Source organism: Neolamprologus multifasciatus, chromosome 5, assembly GCF_963576455.1.
Source record: "Neolamprologus multifasciatus chromosome 5, fNeoMul1.2, whole genome shotgun sequence".
NCBI classification, from domain to species: Eukaryota; Metazoa; Chordata; class Actinopteri; order Cichliformes; family Cichlidae; genus Neolamprologus; species Neolamprologus multifasciatus.
Window position 1 is genome coordinate 35,438,474 of NC_140443.1, and position 15,884 is coordinate 35,454,357.

A 15,884-nucleotide genomic window follows, 5' to 3' on the forward strand; every position below is an offset into this window, starting at 1 on the left:
CTTCTGTTTTCACTGCGTGCTCTCTGTAGCCTGAGCTGCATCAGGCCAGTCATTTTTTTCTTTGTAATTATATCGAGCATATAACTGACATACACAGACACACGTGTTAGCACATTATTATCTTAATTAAATCTTCATGTATTAGCTTGTTAATTCATGTTAACAGTTGCTATACAGTTGTTTATACATCCAGCATATCAGCAGTCTTCTTTCTTGGAAACCTCTAGTTCCAGAGGTAATAATGTAATGCCACTCACTTTTTTTCCCCCAATAAATCATGATTGTCCTATAATTCAAGTGTTGCAGACAGCTGTAAACACTTCGGTTCTTGGCAACTATCGCAGTCAGAAAAATGTGAAACAGCATGGTAGCAAATTAAACAAAAACTGTGATTCAAAACTGATCCACCATCCAAAGACAAACTGATTTAAAGATGCTGTGTTGTGCTTTTTGCATCTTCCCCTCCCTCGGTCATGCAGCTATTTTGTTCATGTAAATCATAGGTGTCAAACTCTGGCCCGCGGGCCAAATTTGGCCCGCAGCCTAATTACATTTGGCCCGCAAAGCCATACCAAATTACAATTAGAGCTGGCCTACTGGTATTATACAGCTAATATATATATATTGTTTAGTATTAAGCTTTGCTTGTTCCATATTCGGTTTTTCAGCAAAACTTGTTTGAGTCCATAAGAAAAGATTCATTCTTAAATCTGGAGGAAGATTTTTTTTCAATAAATATTAATGTTAGCCCGCGACTTTGTTTCAGATTTGAATTTTGGCCCACGGTGTATTTGAGTTTGACACCCCTGATGTAAATGGTCCCCCTTATGAAAGATTGGGCAGGCTTCTTTTTTAATGCACAATCGGCACCAGCCATTTCAACACTAATGCTGAGCCAGTAACGGCACAGATAGCACATAGGACACTTGGAGCTGCACAAGTAAACCTGTGTAAGAAGCAGGGCAACGAGCATGAAACATATTCTAACAAAACATTAACAGAAGCTGAAGCTTGCTTAAAGCAGTATGATCTCAGGGTGCATAAGGTGAGAAAGGTAACCTCATGAATTATTTCTTAATTTTTAGTTATTGTTTAGTTACAGTCAACAAAGACAGTGAATATTACACTGAACCACAATCGGTCGTTTTCAGCTCCCCACTAATGTGAGTTGTCACACACCATCACAATCTCACCATAAATCATTTGTTAGAGCTGCTGCTTGTCAGTTGAGTCCTGAAGTCTACCATGGATGTTCCTGCTTATCTACGAACAGTGTTGGGAAGGTTACTTTTAAAATGTATTCCACTACAGAATACAGAATACATGCCCCAAAATGTATTTTGTAATGTATTCCGTTACGTTACTCAATGAGCGTAACGTATTCTGAATACTTTGGATTACTTAATATATTATCATGCTGTTTACAACTACATGAATGTGATTTATTACTGTTACTAAAGGTTCGCGGCTCCGAACCGTAGTAAAGGGACCTCTGACTAATACGGTGGGTTCTGTATCGGGCTTGTAGCCGAAAACTAGCTTTACTTTGTTGTCTGGGTCAACTTTGCTAGCCAGAGACAGAGAGAGGCGTTGAAAGGCTGCTCCAACAGAACTTATTGTTTCGGAAGAAAACACAAACACAGCGTACAGTCGAGTCTTAATAGCTTACTTACAACTGGGCTCATCAGGCTCTCTTCTTGGCTGCAGTGGTTATTATTATATTTACATGCTTCCAGCTCCCGTTTCTGCTGAATGACAACTGGTACTTTTCCACTCTCCTTTTTTCCCCTCCTCGCGCTCACAGACACATAACGCAGTCCATTCTCCCTGCAGCACGGACTACACTGCCCATGAGGCTACATTCTTTAGGGCTATGCCTGTAGCATTCTGCCTATTAGCTTAGCACAACAACAACAAAAAGGCCTCTCTCACCCAGGAAACACGCAGAGAGAGAGCGTCACCCTGTAACCATGGCAACCGTAACGCTGCCGCCCTGAACAACAGAACGTAGCTGTCAAACAAAACCCAAACAGTCCTGACCCGCTACAATATGAAACAGGGAAGTACCGCCGTGTAATCCATTTATTTCAACAAAGTAACTGTATTCTAAATACCACCTTTTTAAACGGTAACTGTAACGGAATACAGTTACTCATATTTTGTATTTTAAATACGTAACGGTGATACATGTATTCCGTTACTCCCCAACACTGTCTACGACATCATCCAACACCTTAACCAGAAGGGCATACACTGTTCTGTGGTCTGTAATGCATTCTCAGATCTCTACTTTGAATTTCTTTGAGTACAATAAGAAATGGGAACTTCTGCAGTGGAAGATTGAAAAACAATTTAGCTAACTGTTGAGATGGCTGTTGACAGTTAAACTGTACAAATAAACAATAAATAAATATGATACATTTCAATTAATAATTTTAAAAAATTGTTTAGCTTGTTCATCAGAGTGTCTTTAACTAGAATAATAGACTGGCTACACATCTGGAAGGTGTGCTAATCATGCATTAACATTGCTGCTTTTGAAATGTGACATTTCATACTGCATAAAACTACATGCAGCAATAATAATAATAGCAATTAAAAATACGAGCAGTAATTATAGGGGCCTTGCACCTTTCAATCCGTTGAGATGTGGGGCATGCTGCAGCTGAGGGAATATCCTGTTGGCATTGAGACTGTTTTCTAATCAGACTGTTGGACAAAATAGTTCCTTATTACTTCCTCTAGGCTGCGTCAAAGAAGACACAGTACCTATATGTCAAATGAAATGTCATGTACATCAAATGTGTATCGCCAAGTCACTACGTGGCGCTGTGAGTGTGACCTTATACTGACACACAGATGCTTCCAGACTTGGACGCTAATCAACCATGTGATGTTTGGCAGATTAAGGTTATGACAGCTTCTGTCAGCAGGTCTGTCCCTGTCTGCAACAATACAGCTTACTGCATTTACTAGATGTAGATTAATATAAATGTGCAGGTGATGGATGTGAAAAACGGTAATAAATAAAAAACAGAACAACAGAAGGGTTGAGTCTAATTAAACTAAATCATCACCTGCGTAGGTTGATTACTGATATTAACATTAAATTTTGGATTGATTTAGGGGTTTCATAATAACTGCAAACTGATGACAGCTGTAATGCTTAAAAATGAACTTGTAAACAAAACAACACCGTAAATAACTGTGTAATTGTCCTTTTTGTGCGCTTTTATACAGTTAAAATAACATGTTAGTCTCACCACCTGCAGGTACTTGTTAAAAATGTAAATAAACATTGTGATAACATAATTTTTACTTGAAGCTTTCTTCCATAAAAGTATTTGGGTCACACTCCAAGGGTGTGGACTAAGAACTCATTGTCACCACCACACTGATCTGTAACTCATCTTTGAATTTGGCATCGTTGTGCTGACACCGTGTTTACATTGTTGTGCTGATAAAAAATAAACCCAGATAGTGTCACGGTGGTGGACTCAGGCGCAGACTGAGAAAGCACGGTTCAACAATACTTTATTAATCACACTGGTGTGCTATGTACACGTGAAGGGGGGGGGGACACCAGGGCCCGGGGATCAATAGGCTGGGGAAACACACTTCTTCGCACTCGCTCCGCTCCTTGTCCAAACAATCTCCACACAAGCAGCCCACTCACACTCACGGGGTCCAGGGGTCACAAAAGGGCTGATCCAGGTAAACCTATTAACACAGACGAGGGTGAGTCAAACGCAAGCTCGGGAACAACTGAATCGCAATGAAGCCAGGCAATACTAACGAGAGTTTCTCAATATTCCAGCAACGAGTAGCTCAGAGCCCCTGCCTTAAGAAGAGCTGCAAATCACCGGAGATCAGCTGCAGGTGCGTGGGCCAAGGGCGGGAGCTCCGCCCAGGCAGACAGGTAGGAGAGAGAGAGCAAGGCGAGGGGAGCAGACAGAGAGTAAAACAACAAACACTTGTGGCCACACTGGGCTGGCCGGGGAGGCACAGGGAGCATGACAGATAGCAAACGATAGCTGAAACTATTTTAGGACAAACATTAGAGAGCCTGTACAGATACCAACACAGAGGGTTGTGCAAGGTGAAAATAATGCCAGTGTACATGCTGTGACATGCAATGTTTCTTATTAAGAGGCAAAATATCCAAACCCACATGGCCCTGTGTGAAAAAGCGATTGGCTCCTAAAACCTAATAACTGTTTGGCGAGCCTTTGCAGCAACAACTCTACTCAAGTGTTTGCAATAACCTGCAGTTGCGCCTCCACAGTCTTTTACAGCACTGTGGAGGAATTTTGGCCGCTCATCTTTTCAAAATTGTTACAATTCAGCCACATTGGAGGGGTTCGAACATGAACTGCCTTTTCAAGGTCACGCCACCGCATCTCAATCAATGACAATCACACAAAGAAATAGGAAATCAGGAAGGGGGCGAACACTTTCTCACACCACTGTAGTATCCAACACACTGTCTGTTGTTCCAGACAAACAACCCCTAAGTTTGCACAGGCACCCAGCATATTATGATCCATAAAATGATTTATTTGTGACAGTACCATGTTCCAGCTTTGTGTAAAGGAGAAAGTATAAGATAAGTTTTATGTCTATACAGTCAGGAGAGAGTCAACAGAGGGAGAAGTTTAGGGTGATGAAAGGCCCAAATAAATCAGTGTTGTTTTCTTTTTCCTATCTCATCAAAGGTCTTCCAACCTACGGTGGCCCCTAGAGACAAAGCACGTACAAACTCCAAAACACTTGCAAACTCCAAAACACATGCAAACTCCAAAACACATGCAAACTCCAAAACACTTGCAAACTCCAAAACACATGCAAACCCCAAAGCACATGCAAATTCCAAAACACAACGGAAGTGCTCCAGGACGCTAGGGGCAGTGTTGAGCTCGATTTGCAAAATAAACGGCAAGTTTGTCTGTATGGGACGGTCTAGTCTCTGTCGCGCTTCCCAGGTTGCCTAGCAACCATGATACTAACCGCTGGTAACGTGTCATACAATTTTGTTTGACAGAAATGAAGGAAAACATATTTTGTTCATTTGTTTGTTTGTTTCTACAAGAGCTTTGTGTGATTTGATAAGTATCTGAGGTTGAGACCACAGGACAGTAAAACATGATTTTTGGGCTTCATTTCTGTACTGAACAGTCATTTAAGATTAGTTAGTAAATAACAATTAGCTAATGTTGTTCATGAGACTAAAGTCATATCACTTTGGTAATGTAAATATAATATGGCCAATATTATAGTTATTATATTAATCATTATTAGCTATTACAGCAGTGAACATGAACTCTGTGTCAAATACTGAGCCACAGTACAGATTCAAGTTGCAGTTATTTATATGTCCTATCACCTTAAATCTTCACTCAAAGACAAGTATCTTTGACAGTGCATATATAGGTGTATCATATATAAGAGGGAAATGTTGTTCCTTCAGTATGTTGGCATTACTAAATTTGGCTCATTGCTTACATACGTGTGTAAAAAGAAATTATATGAGCTGTGATAACTGTTTCTGATAAAATGAAGAGTAGACTGATATATTGAATATTCCTTTATTGGGTGAGAAAATCAGACCATGTCATAACTGCTTTAAGTCATACAGAATAGATATCAGAGCCTTAAACAGGCTGACTTCTGCTAAATGGGTCAAACTGGGCAGAAAGTATACAAACACATAGCATCATTATAGAATATGATGTAACACTATAGATCAACTTACCTCAGAATATATAAAGCATATAAACAATTACAGCAATATGATGCAACAAACACAGCACTGCTACTAATCCAAAATACTCAAAGCTTCATAGAACTGAAACAAACATTTATTTTTAGGTCCATTCAGCTGCTGATACATACTTTAGGTTTCTGAATATTAAACTTGTTGCTGCCTTTCATAGTGTGTAACTTGAAGGCCCTGAGTACTTTCTCCCACACTGCAAACACTGGAATGATAAAATTATTTGAACATTACCTAATAAGACTGATTCAGGACAGACAATTAGTTATGTTAAACTTTCCTAGCAGTCCTTCACAAACAGGGAACAGTCTGTCTATTCTCTCCATCTGTCAGCTGCTGCTGGCTCTTCCTCCTCCTCTTCCTCACACACTGCTGAGTCCTGGTGGATCATCAGGGGTGCAAAGCCTCACAGATGATGTGCAGCAGTGAGTCCCTCAGTCTGTCCTCACTCTGGACACTTGCAGTTGTCACACATGGAAATCAAATGCGTGATAAGCTGCAGGATTCAAACACAAATGTAACTTATAAATACATGTTCATACTTTTATTACACAATCAGAGAGAAAGAAAAAGAGAGAGAGTGCAGGACAGACAGACAGGTGACAGCCTCAGGTGTATACACTGCTACAAAACAGCACAAAAGAAGGAGGGCTGTGTTATTACGAAACAAGAAGAGTTCCCAGATGGTACAGTGGACACATGTGTGACTCCTGTGATTAAAGCATCTTTCTTTCAGCTTAACGAGTGAACCGTCAGCTCGTTCAAACACACGTTAAAGTCCGTTTGGCTCTACACCACTGAACAGTGGCAGCAATATAACATAGCTAACATTAACAGTGCAGTGAATCCTGCTTGTGCCGTGATATTCAGGACTGCAAACCGAGCAGCATCACTGACTTTCAGCCTGTTGTGTTTGTGGATATATGACTGACTTTAATTATCCATAAAATCATCACATTCTCTGTAAGATTAAAGTCAACTATTGAACGGCGTATATTTTGGAGTAAAGGCTTTAAAACCAAGTTAGTACAAACATCGCTAATGTCACATAACTTTCCCGACATGTGGCCAACAGTAATGTTTTAATGTTCTTCATTATAAAAAACATTTGCGCATAAATAAGTGACATAATATTCAGTACTTACTTCTGAAAGTTTACTCTTGGCGGCTCCGCTTCAGCCGTTTTTTTCGGCAAAATTATCCACACCACAGGCGAGCTATGAAATCTGGGATATGTTGGGCCATGAAGGCTACAGCGACCCATTCTTAAAATTCAGGGAAATTAAGGACGCATTTGAGGGCCGCATTTCGAGCAGCCTTTGAATTGGGACAGCCTTCGTCATGTCGCTGTGACGTAATCGGCCTTAAAATGCGGACTTTAAGGCTGCAGACCCCAAATCCGGTCATTGGTACATCCTGGCTTGTGTAGTTACTAGGTAACAAAAGCTCAACACTGCCCCTAGCGTCCTGGAGCACTTCCGTTGTGTTTTGGAATTTGCATGTGCTTTGGGGTTTACAAGTGTTTTGGAGTTTGCATGTGTTTTGGAGTTTGCATGTGTTTTGGAGTTTGCAAGTGTTTTGGAGTTTGCATGTGTTTTGGAGTTTGCAAGTGTTTTGGAGTTTGCATGTGTTTTGGAGTTTGCAAGTGTTTTGGAGTTTGCATGTGTTTTGGAGTTTGCAAGTGTTTTGGAGTTTGCATGTGTTTTGGAGTTTGCAAGTGTTTTGGAGTTTGCAAGTGTTTTGGAGTTTGTACGTGCTTTGTCTCTAGGGGCCACCGTACCAACCAGGCACGTGCTGGGGGGGGTGGGGGGGGTAGAGGGGCTTGAGCACCCGCCCCTTTCCTGATGGGTGCCCAAAGTGCCCTTTTGTTGAGGCAACTTTTTAAAAAAAAATTATTTATTTTCTTTAATGTGTGTGTGCGTGTGGAGTCCTGTCTGTGCCCCTCAACAATAATATTTAACTATTAATCACAGCTTTGCTAAATAAAAGGATCTGGCTTGCATCTGTCACATGATCACATTTAACCAATGATCGCCCTTGACGGCATAACGCGCTGGTTACGAGCCGGGAACGAGCTCACAAAGAGCACGCGCATTTTTTGCGGTCCAGAGCTGTAGAAGAAACACAAATTAACTCAGAGACACAGACTGATGCGACAAAACCAGTAAGCAGGTGTACAGCGTACACTGTAGTGTATAGCACACAGGAGTATTAGCTTATTATGTACACGTTGGTAAGTTGTCTTGTTGCAACTGACGAACTGAAACAAACGAGCGTGCTGTGTGTACAACAGCGCGACAAACATTACCTGTCCTTTTATTAACTGCACAAGTAGTGCTGGTCATAGCTGCTGGCTTCCTGTGTAAGGCTGTCATGGGTCTGTAGGTCTGTCACCGTTTTAGGGAACATATTTAGTTTTAAAGTAAGTTTCCGGGCTTTTCCTGCCTTTCTGGAGGGATTATATTTCACTAAAAAACGATCTAATATGCATGTCCACATAATTATGCATTATTATAATATATTAAAAAACACACGCTGTATTTTAAAGAAAATACATTAAGAAGCAGATTATATTAGATTTATATTTTAAATAAGACAAAATTTGGTTTTTACAGCAGTAAAATTATTGTATCTCTACAGTTTAAAAATGTAATAAGCTTTGCCCCTGCACAGAGTGGATAGTGAAACAAATGGAATCATCATAAATACATTATTTCATATTTATTACTTCCCCCTCCTCGTTGCTTTATTATTGTAGCTCTAGTAATAAATAATAATGTAAGGATTCTGGATCAGCACCGAGATACCCATAGTATATACAGTATTCTGAAGAAGGTCTAAAATGTCACTGTGTGTGCGTGCATGTGTGTGTTTTATGTATATGGATTAAAAAAATATATATTACTCATGATATAACATTGTGCAGACATGCCTGGTAAGGACATGAGGAGGGAACAGAAGGCGCTGTGTGAGGCAGTGCTATAACATTTTTCTGTCATCATTTTATTATAGATTAAGTGCAAGAGTTGTTAGGTGTGGATAATTAGATTATAGTTTATTGCAATAGCAAGTTGTGCCTTGTTCTCAGATAGACAGCAAGTGGAGAGTGATATATGAAATGATGGGATGGAAGGAAGAAGAGAAGCAAAGAGTGATTCACAGGCAGAGCCTAATTTATTTCTCACAGTTTTTTGTGTCCTTATGGTTCCGAGTGCTGTCACCAATCTTTGCATTTTGTTATTATCTCATGATACTTGTTTAATCAGCTACCATCTCTCCTATGGACTTTTTAATGTCTACAGTCTCAGATCAACACAGCCCTGCCCTTCCCATATTAGATTCTTGATGAATGTGTGTTGTTGTTATTCAGCCTGGTTCAATGTGCCCCTTTTTAACTTTGAGCACCCGCCCCTTTAAACCTCTCTGCACGGCCCTGCTTCCAACTGATCCCAGACTCTGATCTTTCTAAACCTAACCAGCTTTGTTATGTGCCTGAACGACACCAAGAGGCAAAGCCACTATCTACGATGTTGTTTATTTCCATAAGGATTCTACTTGTTGATATTTTAGAAATGTTTTTTTTGTTTGTGCTGTAGTTATGTTGATTCCTTGTGTTTATTTTATTCTGACAACCTTTTCTTTCTTGTAATTCTTACTCTATGTAAGTTTTTTCCATGTGATGTGACTTACTGTTTTGTTTTAGGAGGCCTTTGTCTCTTGTATCTGTTTTCAGTTTTACTTCCTTCATCTTATTTCCATTGATTAGTCTGTACCTTGTTTTTCCCAGCGGTGTCTCAACCCCCTTATTAGCCCTCAGTGTATTTAAAGTTTTGTCTCTCCTTTGCTTTTTTTTGGTGAGCCTGTTTACCTGATTTGTGTGTTTCTGTTTTTATTGTTTCATGCTCTTCGCGTACTTCTTAGTTAATGTTTAGTTTGTTGCGTTTAACTTCAAGCCCATCTGTGAGGCACACATTTGGTTCCTGTGTCTTGCTAGAATTACGAGAGCGTGTCCAATCCACGGTCCAGTGCGGTCTGTGAAGCCTGTGTTACCGAAGTCTCCAGTGTAGCCCTGAACTGTCCCTCAGTTTTGCTCTGGCCTCGGGCCGGCCCCCTCAGCTATTACTTGGCTTTGCACCACTTCGTAATTGGCCACCCAAACTGTCCTTCTGCTGGGCCAACCTCCTAAACTGTTTTACCTTCATTCCTGGGGTTTTTGCGTTTGTTTTCGCTTTGTGGGTGTAGGGGCATGTGGGCTGTTAGTGGAAGAAGGGGAAGGGAGAGAAGCACAAACACTCTATAATCAAGTGTTTGTGCTTTATTTAGAAAAAAGACATTTTTCTTATTATGAAACACTTTTGATTAAAATGTGTTCTCCTTGCAGATTCACAGCAATGTCTAGAGAAATACATGTTTCAGAGTGATATTCTGGATATACAGTATTCACTTAAAATTTGTTTTCTCTTGTGACTTCCAGTAACAAATCACGACAACAGTCGCCTCAAGGTGCTTTATATTGTAAAGTAGACCCTACAATAATACATTCAGAGAAAAACCCAACAATCATATGACCCCCTATGAGCAGCACTTTGGCAACAGTGGGAAGGAAAAACTCCCTTTAAACAGGAAGAAACCTCCAGCAGAATCAGGCTCAGGGAGGGGCGGGGCCATCTGCTGTGATTGGTTGGGGTGAGAGAAGGAAGACAGGATAAAGACATGCTGTGGAAGAGAGACAGAGGTTAATAACAGATATGATTCAATGCAGAGAGGTCTGTTAATACATAGTGAGTGAGAAAGGTGACTGAAGAAGAAATACTCAATGCATCATGGGAATCCCCCGGCAGCCTACGTCTATTGCAGCATAACTAAGGGAGGATTCAGGGTCACCTGGTCCAGCCCTAACTATATGCTTTAGCAAAAAGGAAAGTTTGAAGCCTAATCTTGAAAGTAGAGATAGTGTCTGTCTCCTGAATCCAAACTGGAAGCTGGTTCCACAGAAGAGGGGAAAACTGAAAACTGAAGGCTCTGCCTCCCATTCTACTTTTAAATACTCTAGGAACAACAAGTAGGCCTGCAGAGCGGGAGCGAAGTGCTCTAATAGGGTGATATGGTACTACAAGGTCATTAAGATAAGATGGGGCCTGATTATTTAAGACCTTGTATGTGAGGAGCAGGATTTTGAATTCAGTTCTGGATTTAACAGGAAGCCAATGAAGGGAAGCCAAAACAGGAGAAATCTGCTCTCTCTTTCTAGTCCCTGTCAGGACTCTTGCTGCAGCATTTTGGATTAGCTGAAGACTTTTCAGGGAGTTTTTTGGACATCCTGATAATAATGAATTACAGTCGTCCAGCCTGGAAGTAATAAATGCATGAACTAGTTTTTCAGCGTCACTCTGAGACAGGATATTTCTAACTTTAGAGATGTTGCAGAAATGGAAGAAAGCAGTCTTACATATTTGTTTAATATGTGCGTTGAAGGACATATCCTGGTCAAAATAACAATAACCTCAGTTTTATCTGAATTTAGAAGCAGAAAATTAGAGGCCATCCAGGTCTTTGTGTCTTGAGACAGCGAAAACGCCCCAAACGCCCCTAATTTGACGCGTGCACATTCGCACCTCAACGCGTGTCCAAGAAAAATCGTGGGAGGAATGTGGGAGGAAGTTGTGCCAGACGGTATCTTTGCAAGATGGCAGCTGTCGAGCTAGAGCTTGAAGAGAGAGTCTCCCTTCTCTATGTACTGTGGAGAGCAGAGCAGCGGCGTTGAGGACGTCCTCGCCGTACCTGGGTCCATCAGGTCCTCCAGAGGCGTGAGCAGTTTGGTGAGTTTCACCATTTGCTCCTGGAGCTGCGCCTGTATGACGGCCAATTCCAGCGATATCGCCGTCTTTCACTTGGCCAGTTTGAGGACCTGCTGTCCCGCGTCGGTCCCAGAATCGCCCGCCTAGACACCAACTACAGGCGCCCTGTCTGTCTGCCTGAGGTTAGTAAAAGTGTTTAATACGGTAGTCCTTTATTGATACCTGATCATCCCCCAGGTAGCGACGGCCATCTGGGACTGTCTAGTGGATGATTTCATAGCTATGCCTTCACCTGGAGACTGGCGGTCCTTTGCAGAGGGATTCCAGGAGCGCTGGAACTTCCCTCTCTGCTGTGGAGCTCTGGATGGGAAGCACGTCCAGATGAAGGCACCCCCAACTCAGGATCCATGTTCCACAACTACAAGGGAACTTTTTCCATTGTTCTCCTTGCGGTTGTGGATGCAAGGTATCGCTTCCGCGTTATTGATGTCGGGGGGTACGGGAGGACCAGCGTATTCTGGCCAACTCCACCTTTGGTCAGGCTCTTCGGGCTGGGACTCTCCATCTGCCTCCTGACCAGCCTCTACCTGGTGGAGAACACCGTGGAGCCCAGCCCCATGTCTTTGTGGCTGATGAGGCGTTCCCGCTGCGGCGTGAGCTCATGAGGCCTTTCCCTGGATGCCTCCTCCCATTAGAGAAGAGGATCTTTAACTATCGCCTTTCCAGGGCCAGGATGGTAGTGGAGGGTGCCTTCGGTGTCCTCTCCTCACAGTGGAGGTTGTATCGGCGCTCCATGGAGCTCCATCGTGAAATTGCGGAGAAGTGTGTGAAGGCGACGTGTGTTCTCCACAATTTTCTGCGCTGTTTGGACGAGAGAGGGGCACCTGCTGTGGTGGAGCCGTTGCAAGGCCTGGGTCGTGTAGCAGCAAACAACTCCTCCAGAGAGGCTGTCCCGGTGAGGGAGAAGTTCATGGCCCACTTCTCGGCGGAGGGAGCTGTGTCTTGGCAACCAAAGGAGTAGCCTGTTTGAAGTCCGAGTGACTTCCCCACAACGGCTCTTTTAAGAGCCACCCACAAACCTCTAAAGAGTGTTCCTGTCCTTTTAAATTTTTCTTAATAAATGGAGCTCTACTCCAAAATAAACTAACCTCTCTTTACTCTCTTAAGTAACTTGTCTTTACTATGTTCCTATATACAATGTGATGCAAAGGTTTGGGCAACCTTATTAATAGTCATTATTTTCCTGTATGAATCGCTGTTACAATGAAAAGTGTCACTTACATATATCATATAGGAGACACACACATTGATATACACTAAATATTTATTTCATTTCTCTTTTTTTGTGTTGCCAATGTATGCTCCTGCGTGATTTTGTTTAAACAGTTATTGCACACTTTCTGTAAATCCAGTGAACTTTATCTCACTTCTCAAATATCACTGTGTGTGTCTCCTATATGATATATTTAACTGATATTTTTTATTGTAACAACCAATGATTTGTACAGGAAAATAATGACTTTTAACAAGGTTGCCCAAACCTTTGCATCCCACTGTATTAGTATGTTTTGTCATTAGTATAATATGAAATAAATTCTACTTGTGTCAAGTCGTGTGTCAATATTTGCTGTGTAGTAGAACAGACATTAGTCATTACAAATGTTTATTGGAAAAAATATATAAAATTAACTAAAAAAAAAAAACATTAAACATAAATATATAAAATTTAACTATTTACAGAGAGAAAGGAATAAAAGGACCCAGCTTGGAGTGGAAGAGCCTCGGGGAGAAGGAGGAGAAAAATAACAGCATTGTTTCTGCCCTGGAGAGCATCATCAGAAAACTACTGATCATTAGGGTCCAATGTTTCCAAATTTAACACAGCTGTGCTGTTTTCAAAAGCTAATTTATACATTTGAAATTTCACGAATTCTCGTGTCTGAGGCGGCATGCTCTCCAGAGCAGGAACAAGGCCGAGGAGGAAATGCTCCGTTGGAGACGGGCGTGGCCTCTTCAGGGACTCCAGGATGGCCAGCTCCACCGCCGATGGACCGTCCTGGGACCTGTCCCTCGACCGCCTTCGAGCTGTCCTCCTCTGTGGGCCTGTAAAACACAGCACAAAACAACACAAAGTAATGAGAAGGCTGCTACTAGATTTTCATTTTCAAAATTAAAAAAAAAACAGGATATAAAGAGATTGGTTGTAGATATTTAGTAAAGGTGATCACAAGGGAATCCAAGCGAGTAAAAAGCTATCAGTGCTTGATGTTCATACCTGTGGGTGCAGCAGCAGGAGTGGAGGGCCTGGGGAGCCAGGAGAAGCAACAGGGGATGCTCTGCTGCATAATCAGTTGACTCTATCAAGACAATATTAAATGTTAACAGGTTGAAAACAATGAACAGTAGTCGCAGTTCTCACAAGTTGATTCTCAAAGTGCAAACCTTTGTCGATTTTAAAACGTAAAAGTATTATTATGCCTCGCTTGTTCTCCGTCTGTGGCGCCACTTTTGTGCGCCTTTTTCCCTCGCAGTGCAGGTGTGTATTTCCGAATGAGGGTCATAGTTATGAGTGTTTTTGTGCTGTTTTTTCTATTGGACGTGATGGTTATCAAAACCAAACATGATAAGTTTGGCAAGCGCAGGAGACACGACACGGAGGAGATTTGTCAATCAGGCTGCAGAATGCAATGCTGTACAGCGCAATAAAAACAATCCGCGAAAAGGCCAGGCAGTGACGAATGAACAGCTGTATACTGTTTATTAATGAACTAAATATATTCCTATATGACAACACGCATAAATTAACTGCCTACATTAATTCATTGTAAACATACCTTCTGACTGACACTCCCCTGCTGCCTCTCCGGGCTGTCCCTGGTCCTCGGGGGAGAAGTTCTCCACGGTCTGCACCATATTGCCGCTAGTCTCCCGCGGGGTGAGGAAGGGGTCCAGAAACCCCATGACCGCGAAGAACTTCCATCTCCTCCCCGATCCTGCTGCAGACCCACTCCTCTTCTCCTTCTCTGTCCTCTTCTCCTTATTATACGTGTCCCTGAGGCTATTCCACTTTCTCCTGCAGATGTCCTCTGAATAAACACATTATCTTGCTAGAAAGGTATTTGTACATCAGTGGGAAAATAGCGGGACAGTATGCGGGCTTGCGCGGCTTCATCGGGTCAGTCTGAAAATTAAAAAGAAGAATGAATGAACTTACCAGGTTGCCTGATCTCCTCACTTATGTGCCTCCAAGCTAGGTCCTTTTTATTCCTGTCTCGGTAGAAGTAGTAGCTAGCATCATATAGCTCTGGATGATTAGCCACGGCACTGATGAGCTTTTCCTCCATATTGAATGAAGAATGAAGGGCTTTGGCTGGATCTGCCCCTTTGACCTAGGTCAGAGCCACGTCACCAGGCTACTGATTGGTTGTTGCAGCGTCCTGATTTGACGCTGGAGTTCAGATTTTTCCAACTGCGGTTGACGCGATATGTGTGTATGCACAAAATGCAACACAAAAACTGACGCGTGTTTTTTTTTTTCGCGAGTCAAACGCGCCAGACGCGCCACACTGACACGCGTTTCACGTGTTTCACGCGTTTCACGCGTTTTGGCGTTTTGGCGACGCAAATCTGCTTCCGAATTTTCGCGGACTGCAATCGTGTGTCATCGCGCTTTTCCATTGACTTTACATGTAAACCTGACGCTCTGACCGCCTCTATCGCGTTCGGTGTGAACACACCATTACTAATAATTAAGCTATAACAACATTTCATGAGAAACAAAAAGATTATCAACAAAACCTCCAAAGGTTGATTCTGTTCATGTGGACATAGCGTAACGCTATGTCCACATGAACAGAATCAACCTTTGGAGATTTACTTACATGGATGATTGAGGATGCATCAAGACATGATCAACAGAAATCAAAGATTAAAACTTGACAGATTGATGGTAACGTGTCTCATGAAAGCACCAGAAACATTAAAGTCATGTAAGACCCACATTGACCTCCTGAATTGTAGCAGATGTCACAACAATAACAGACTTCACTGCAATTCTATCATTCCTCACAGTGACTAAGTCCTGACTACTCCTTCACACCCTTAACAAATGGGAATAACTGTCAAATTATTCATTAACCATATTATTCATCATCCTGTGCTTATAGGCAGGATCTGACTGAGTAGGAAGACTCACTGACAGTATTTAATGGCACATACTGAAAATGAAGTTTTGCTGACATCACTTACAAAACATCCACAGAGGAAGTGATTCAAGGTGATGTGGTAACCAGAGACCATAAAAGGTCAATCAC

The 15,884-nt window shown here is 41.9% G+C and overlaps 1 protein-coding gene and 1 pseudogene across 1 annotated transcript; one reads left to right on the plus strand and one right to left on the minus strand.

Moving 5' to 3' along the window:
* Positions 1-7,590: 7,590 nt before the first annotated feature.
* On the plus strand, positions 7,591-13,209 carry LOC146519203 (uncharacterized; annotated as a pseudogene).
* A 708-nt stretch (positions 13,210-13,917) lies between these two features.
* On the minus strand, positions 13,918-14,985 carry LOC146519204 (transcription factor Adf-1-like). The gene is made up of 2 exons (XM_085159647.1): positions 14,786-14,985; positions 13,918-14,657 (listed from the first exon to the last, which is right to left on the minus strand). Exons 1-2 carry the CDS (start codon positions 14,913-14,915, stop codon positions 14,386-14,388), a joined length of 402 nt encoding a protein of 133 aa, XP_085015773.1. The 5' UTR covers positions 14,916-14,985; the 3' UTR covers positions 13,918-14,385.
* Positions 14,986-15,884: the final 899 nt, after the last annotated feature.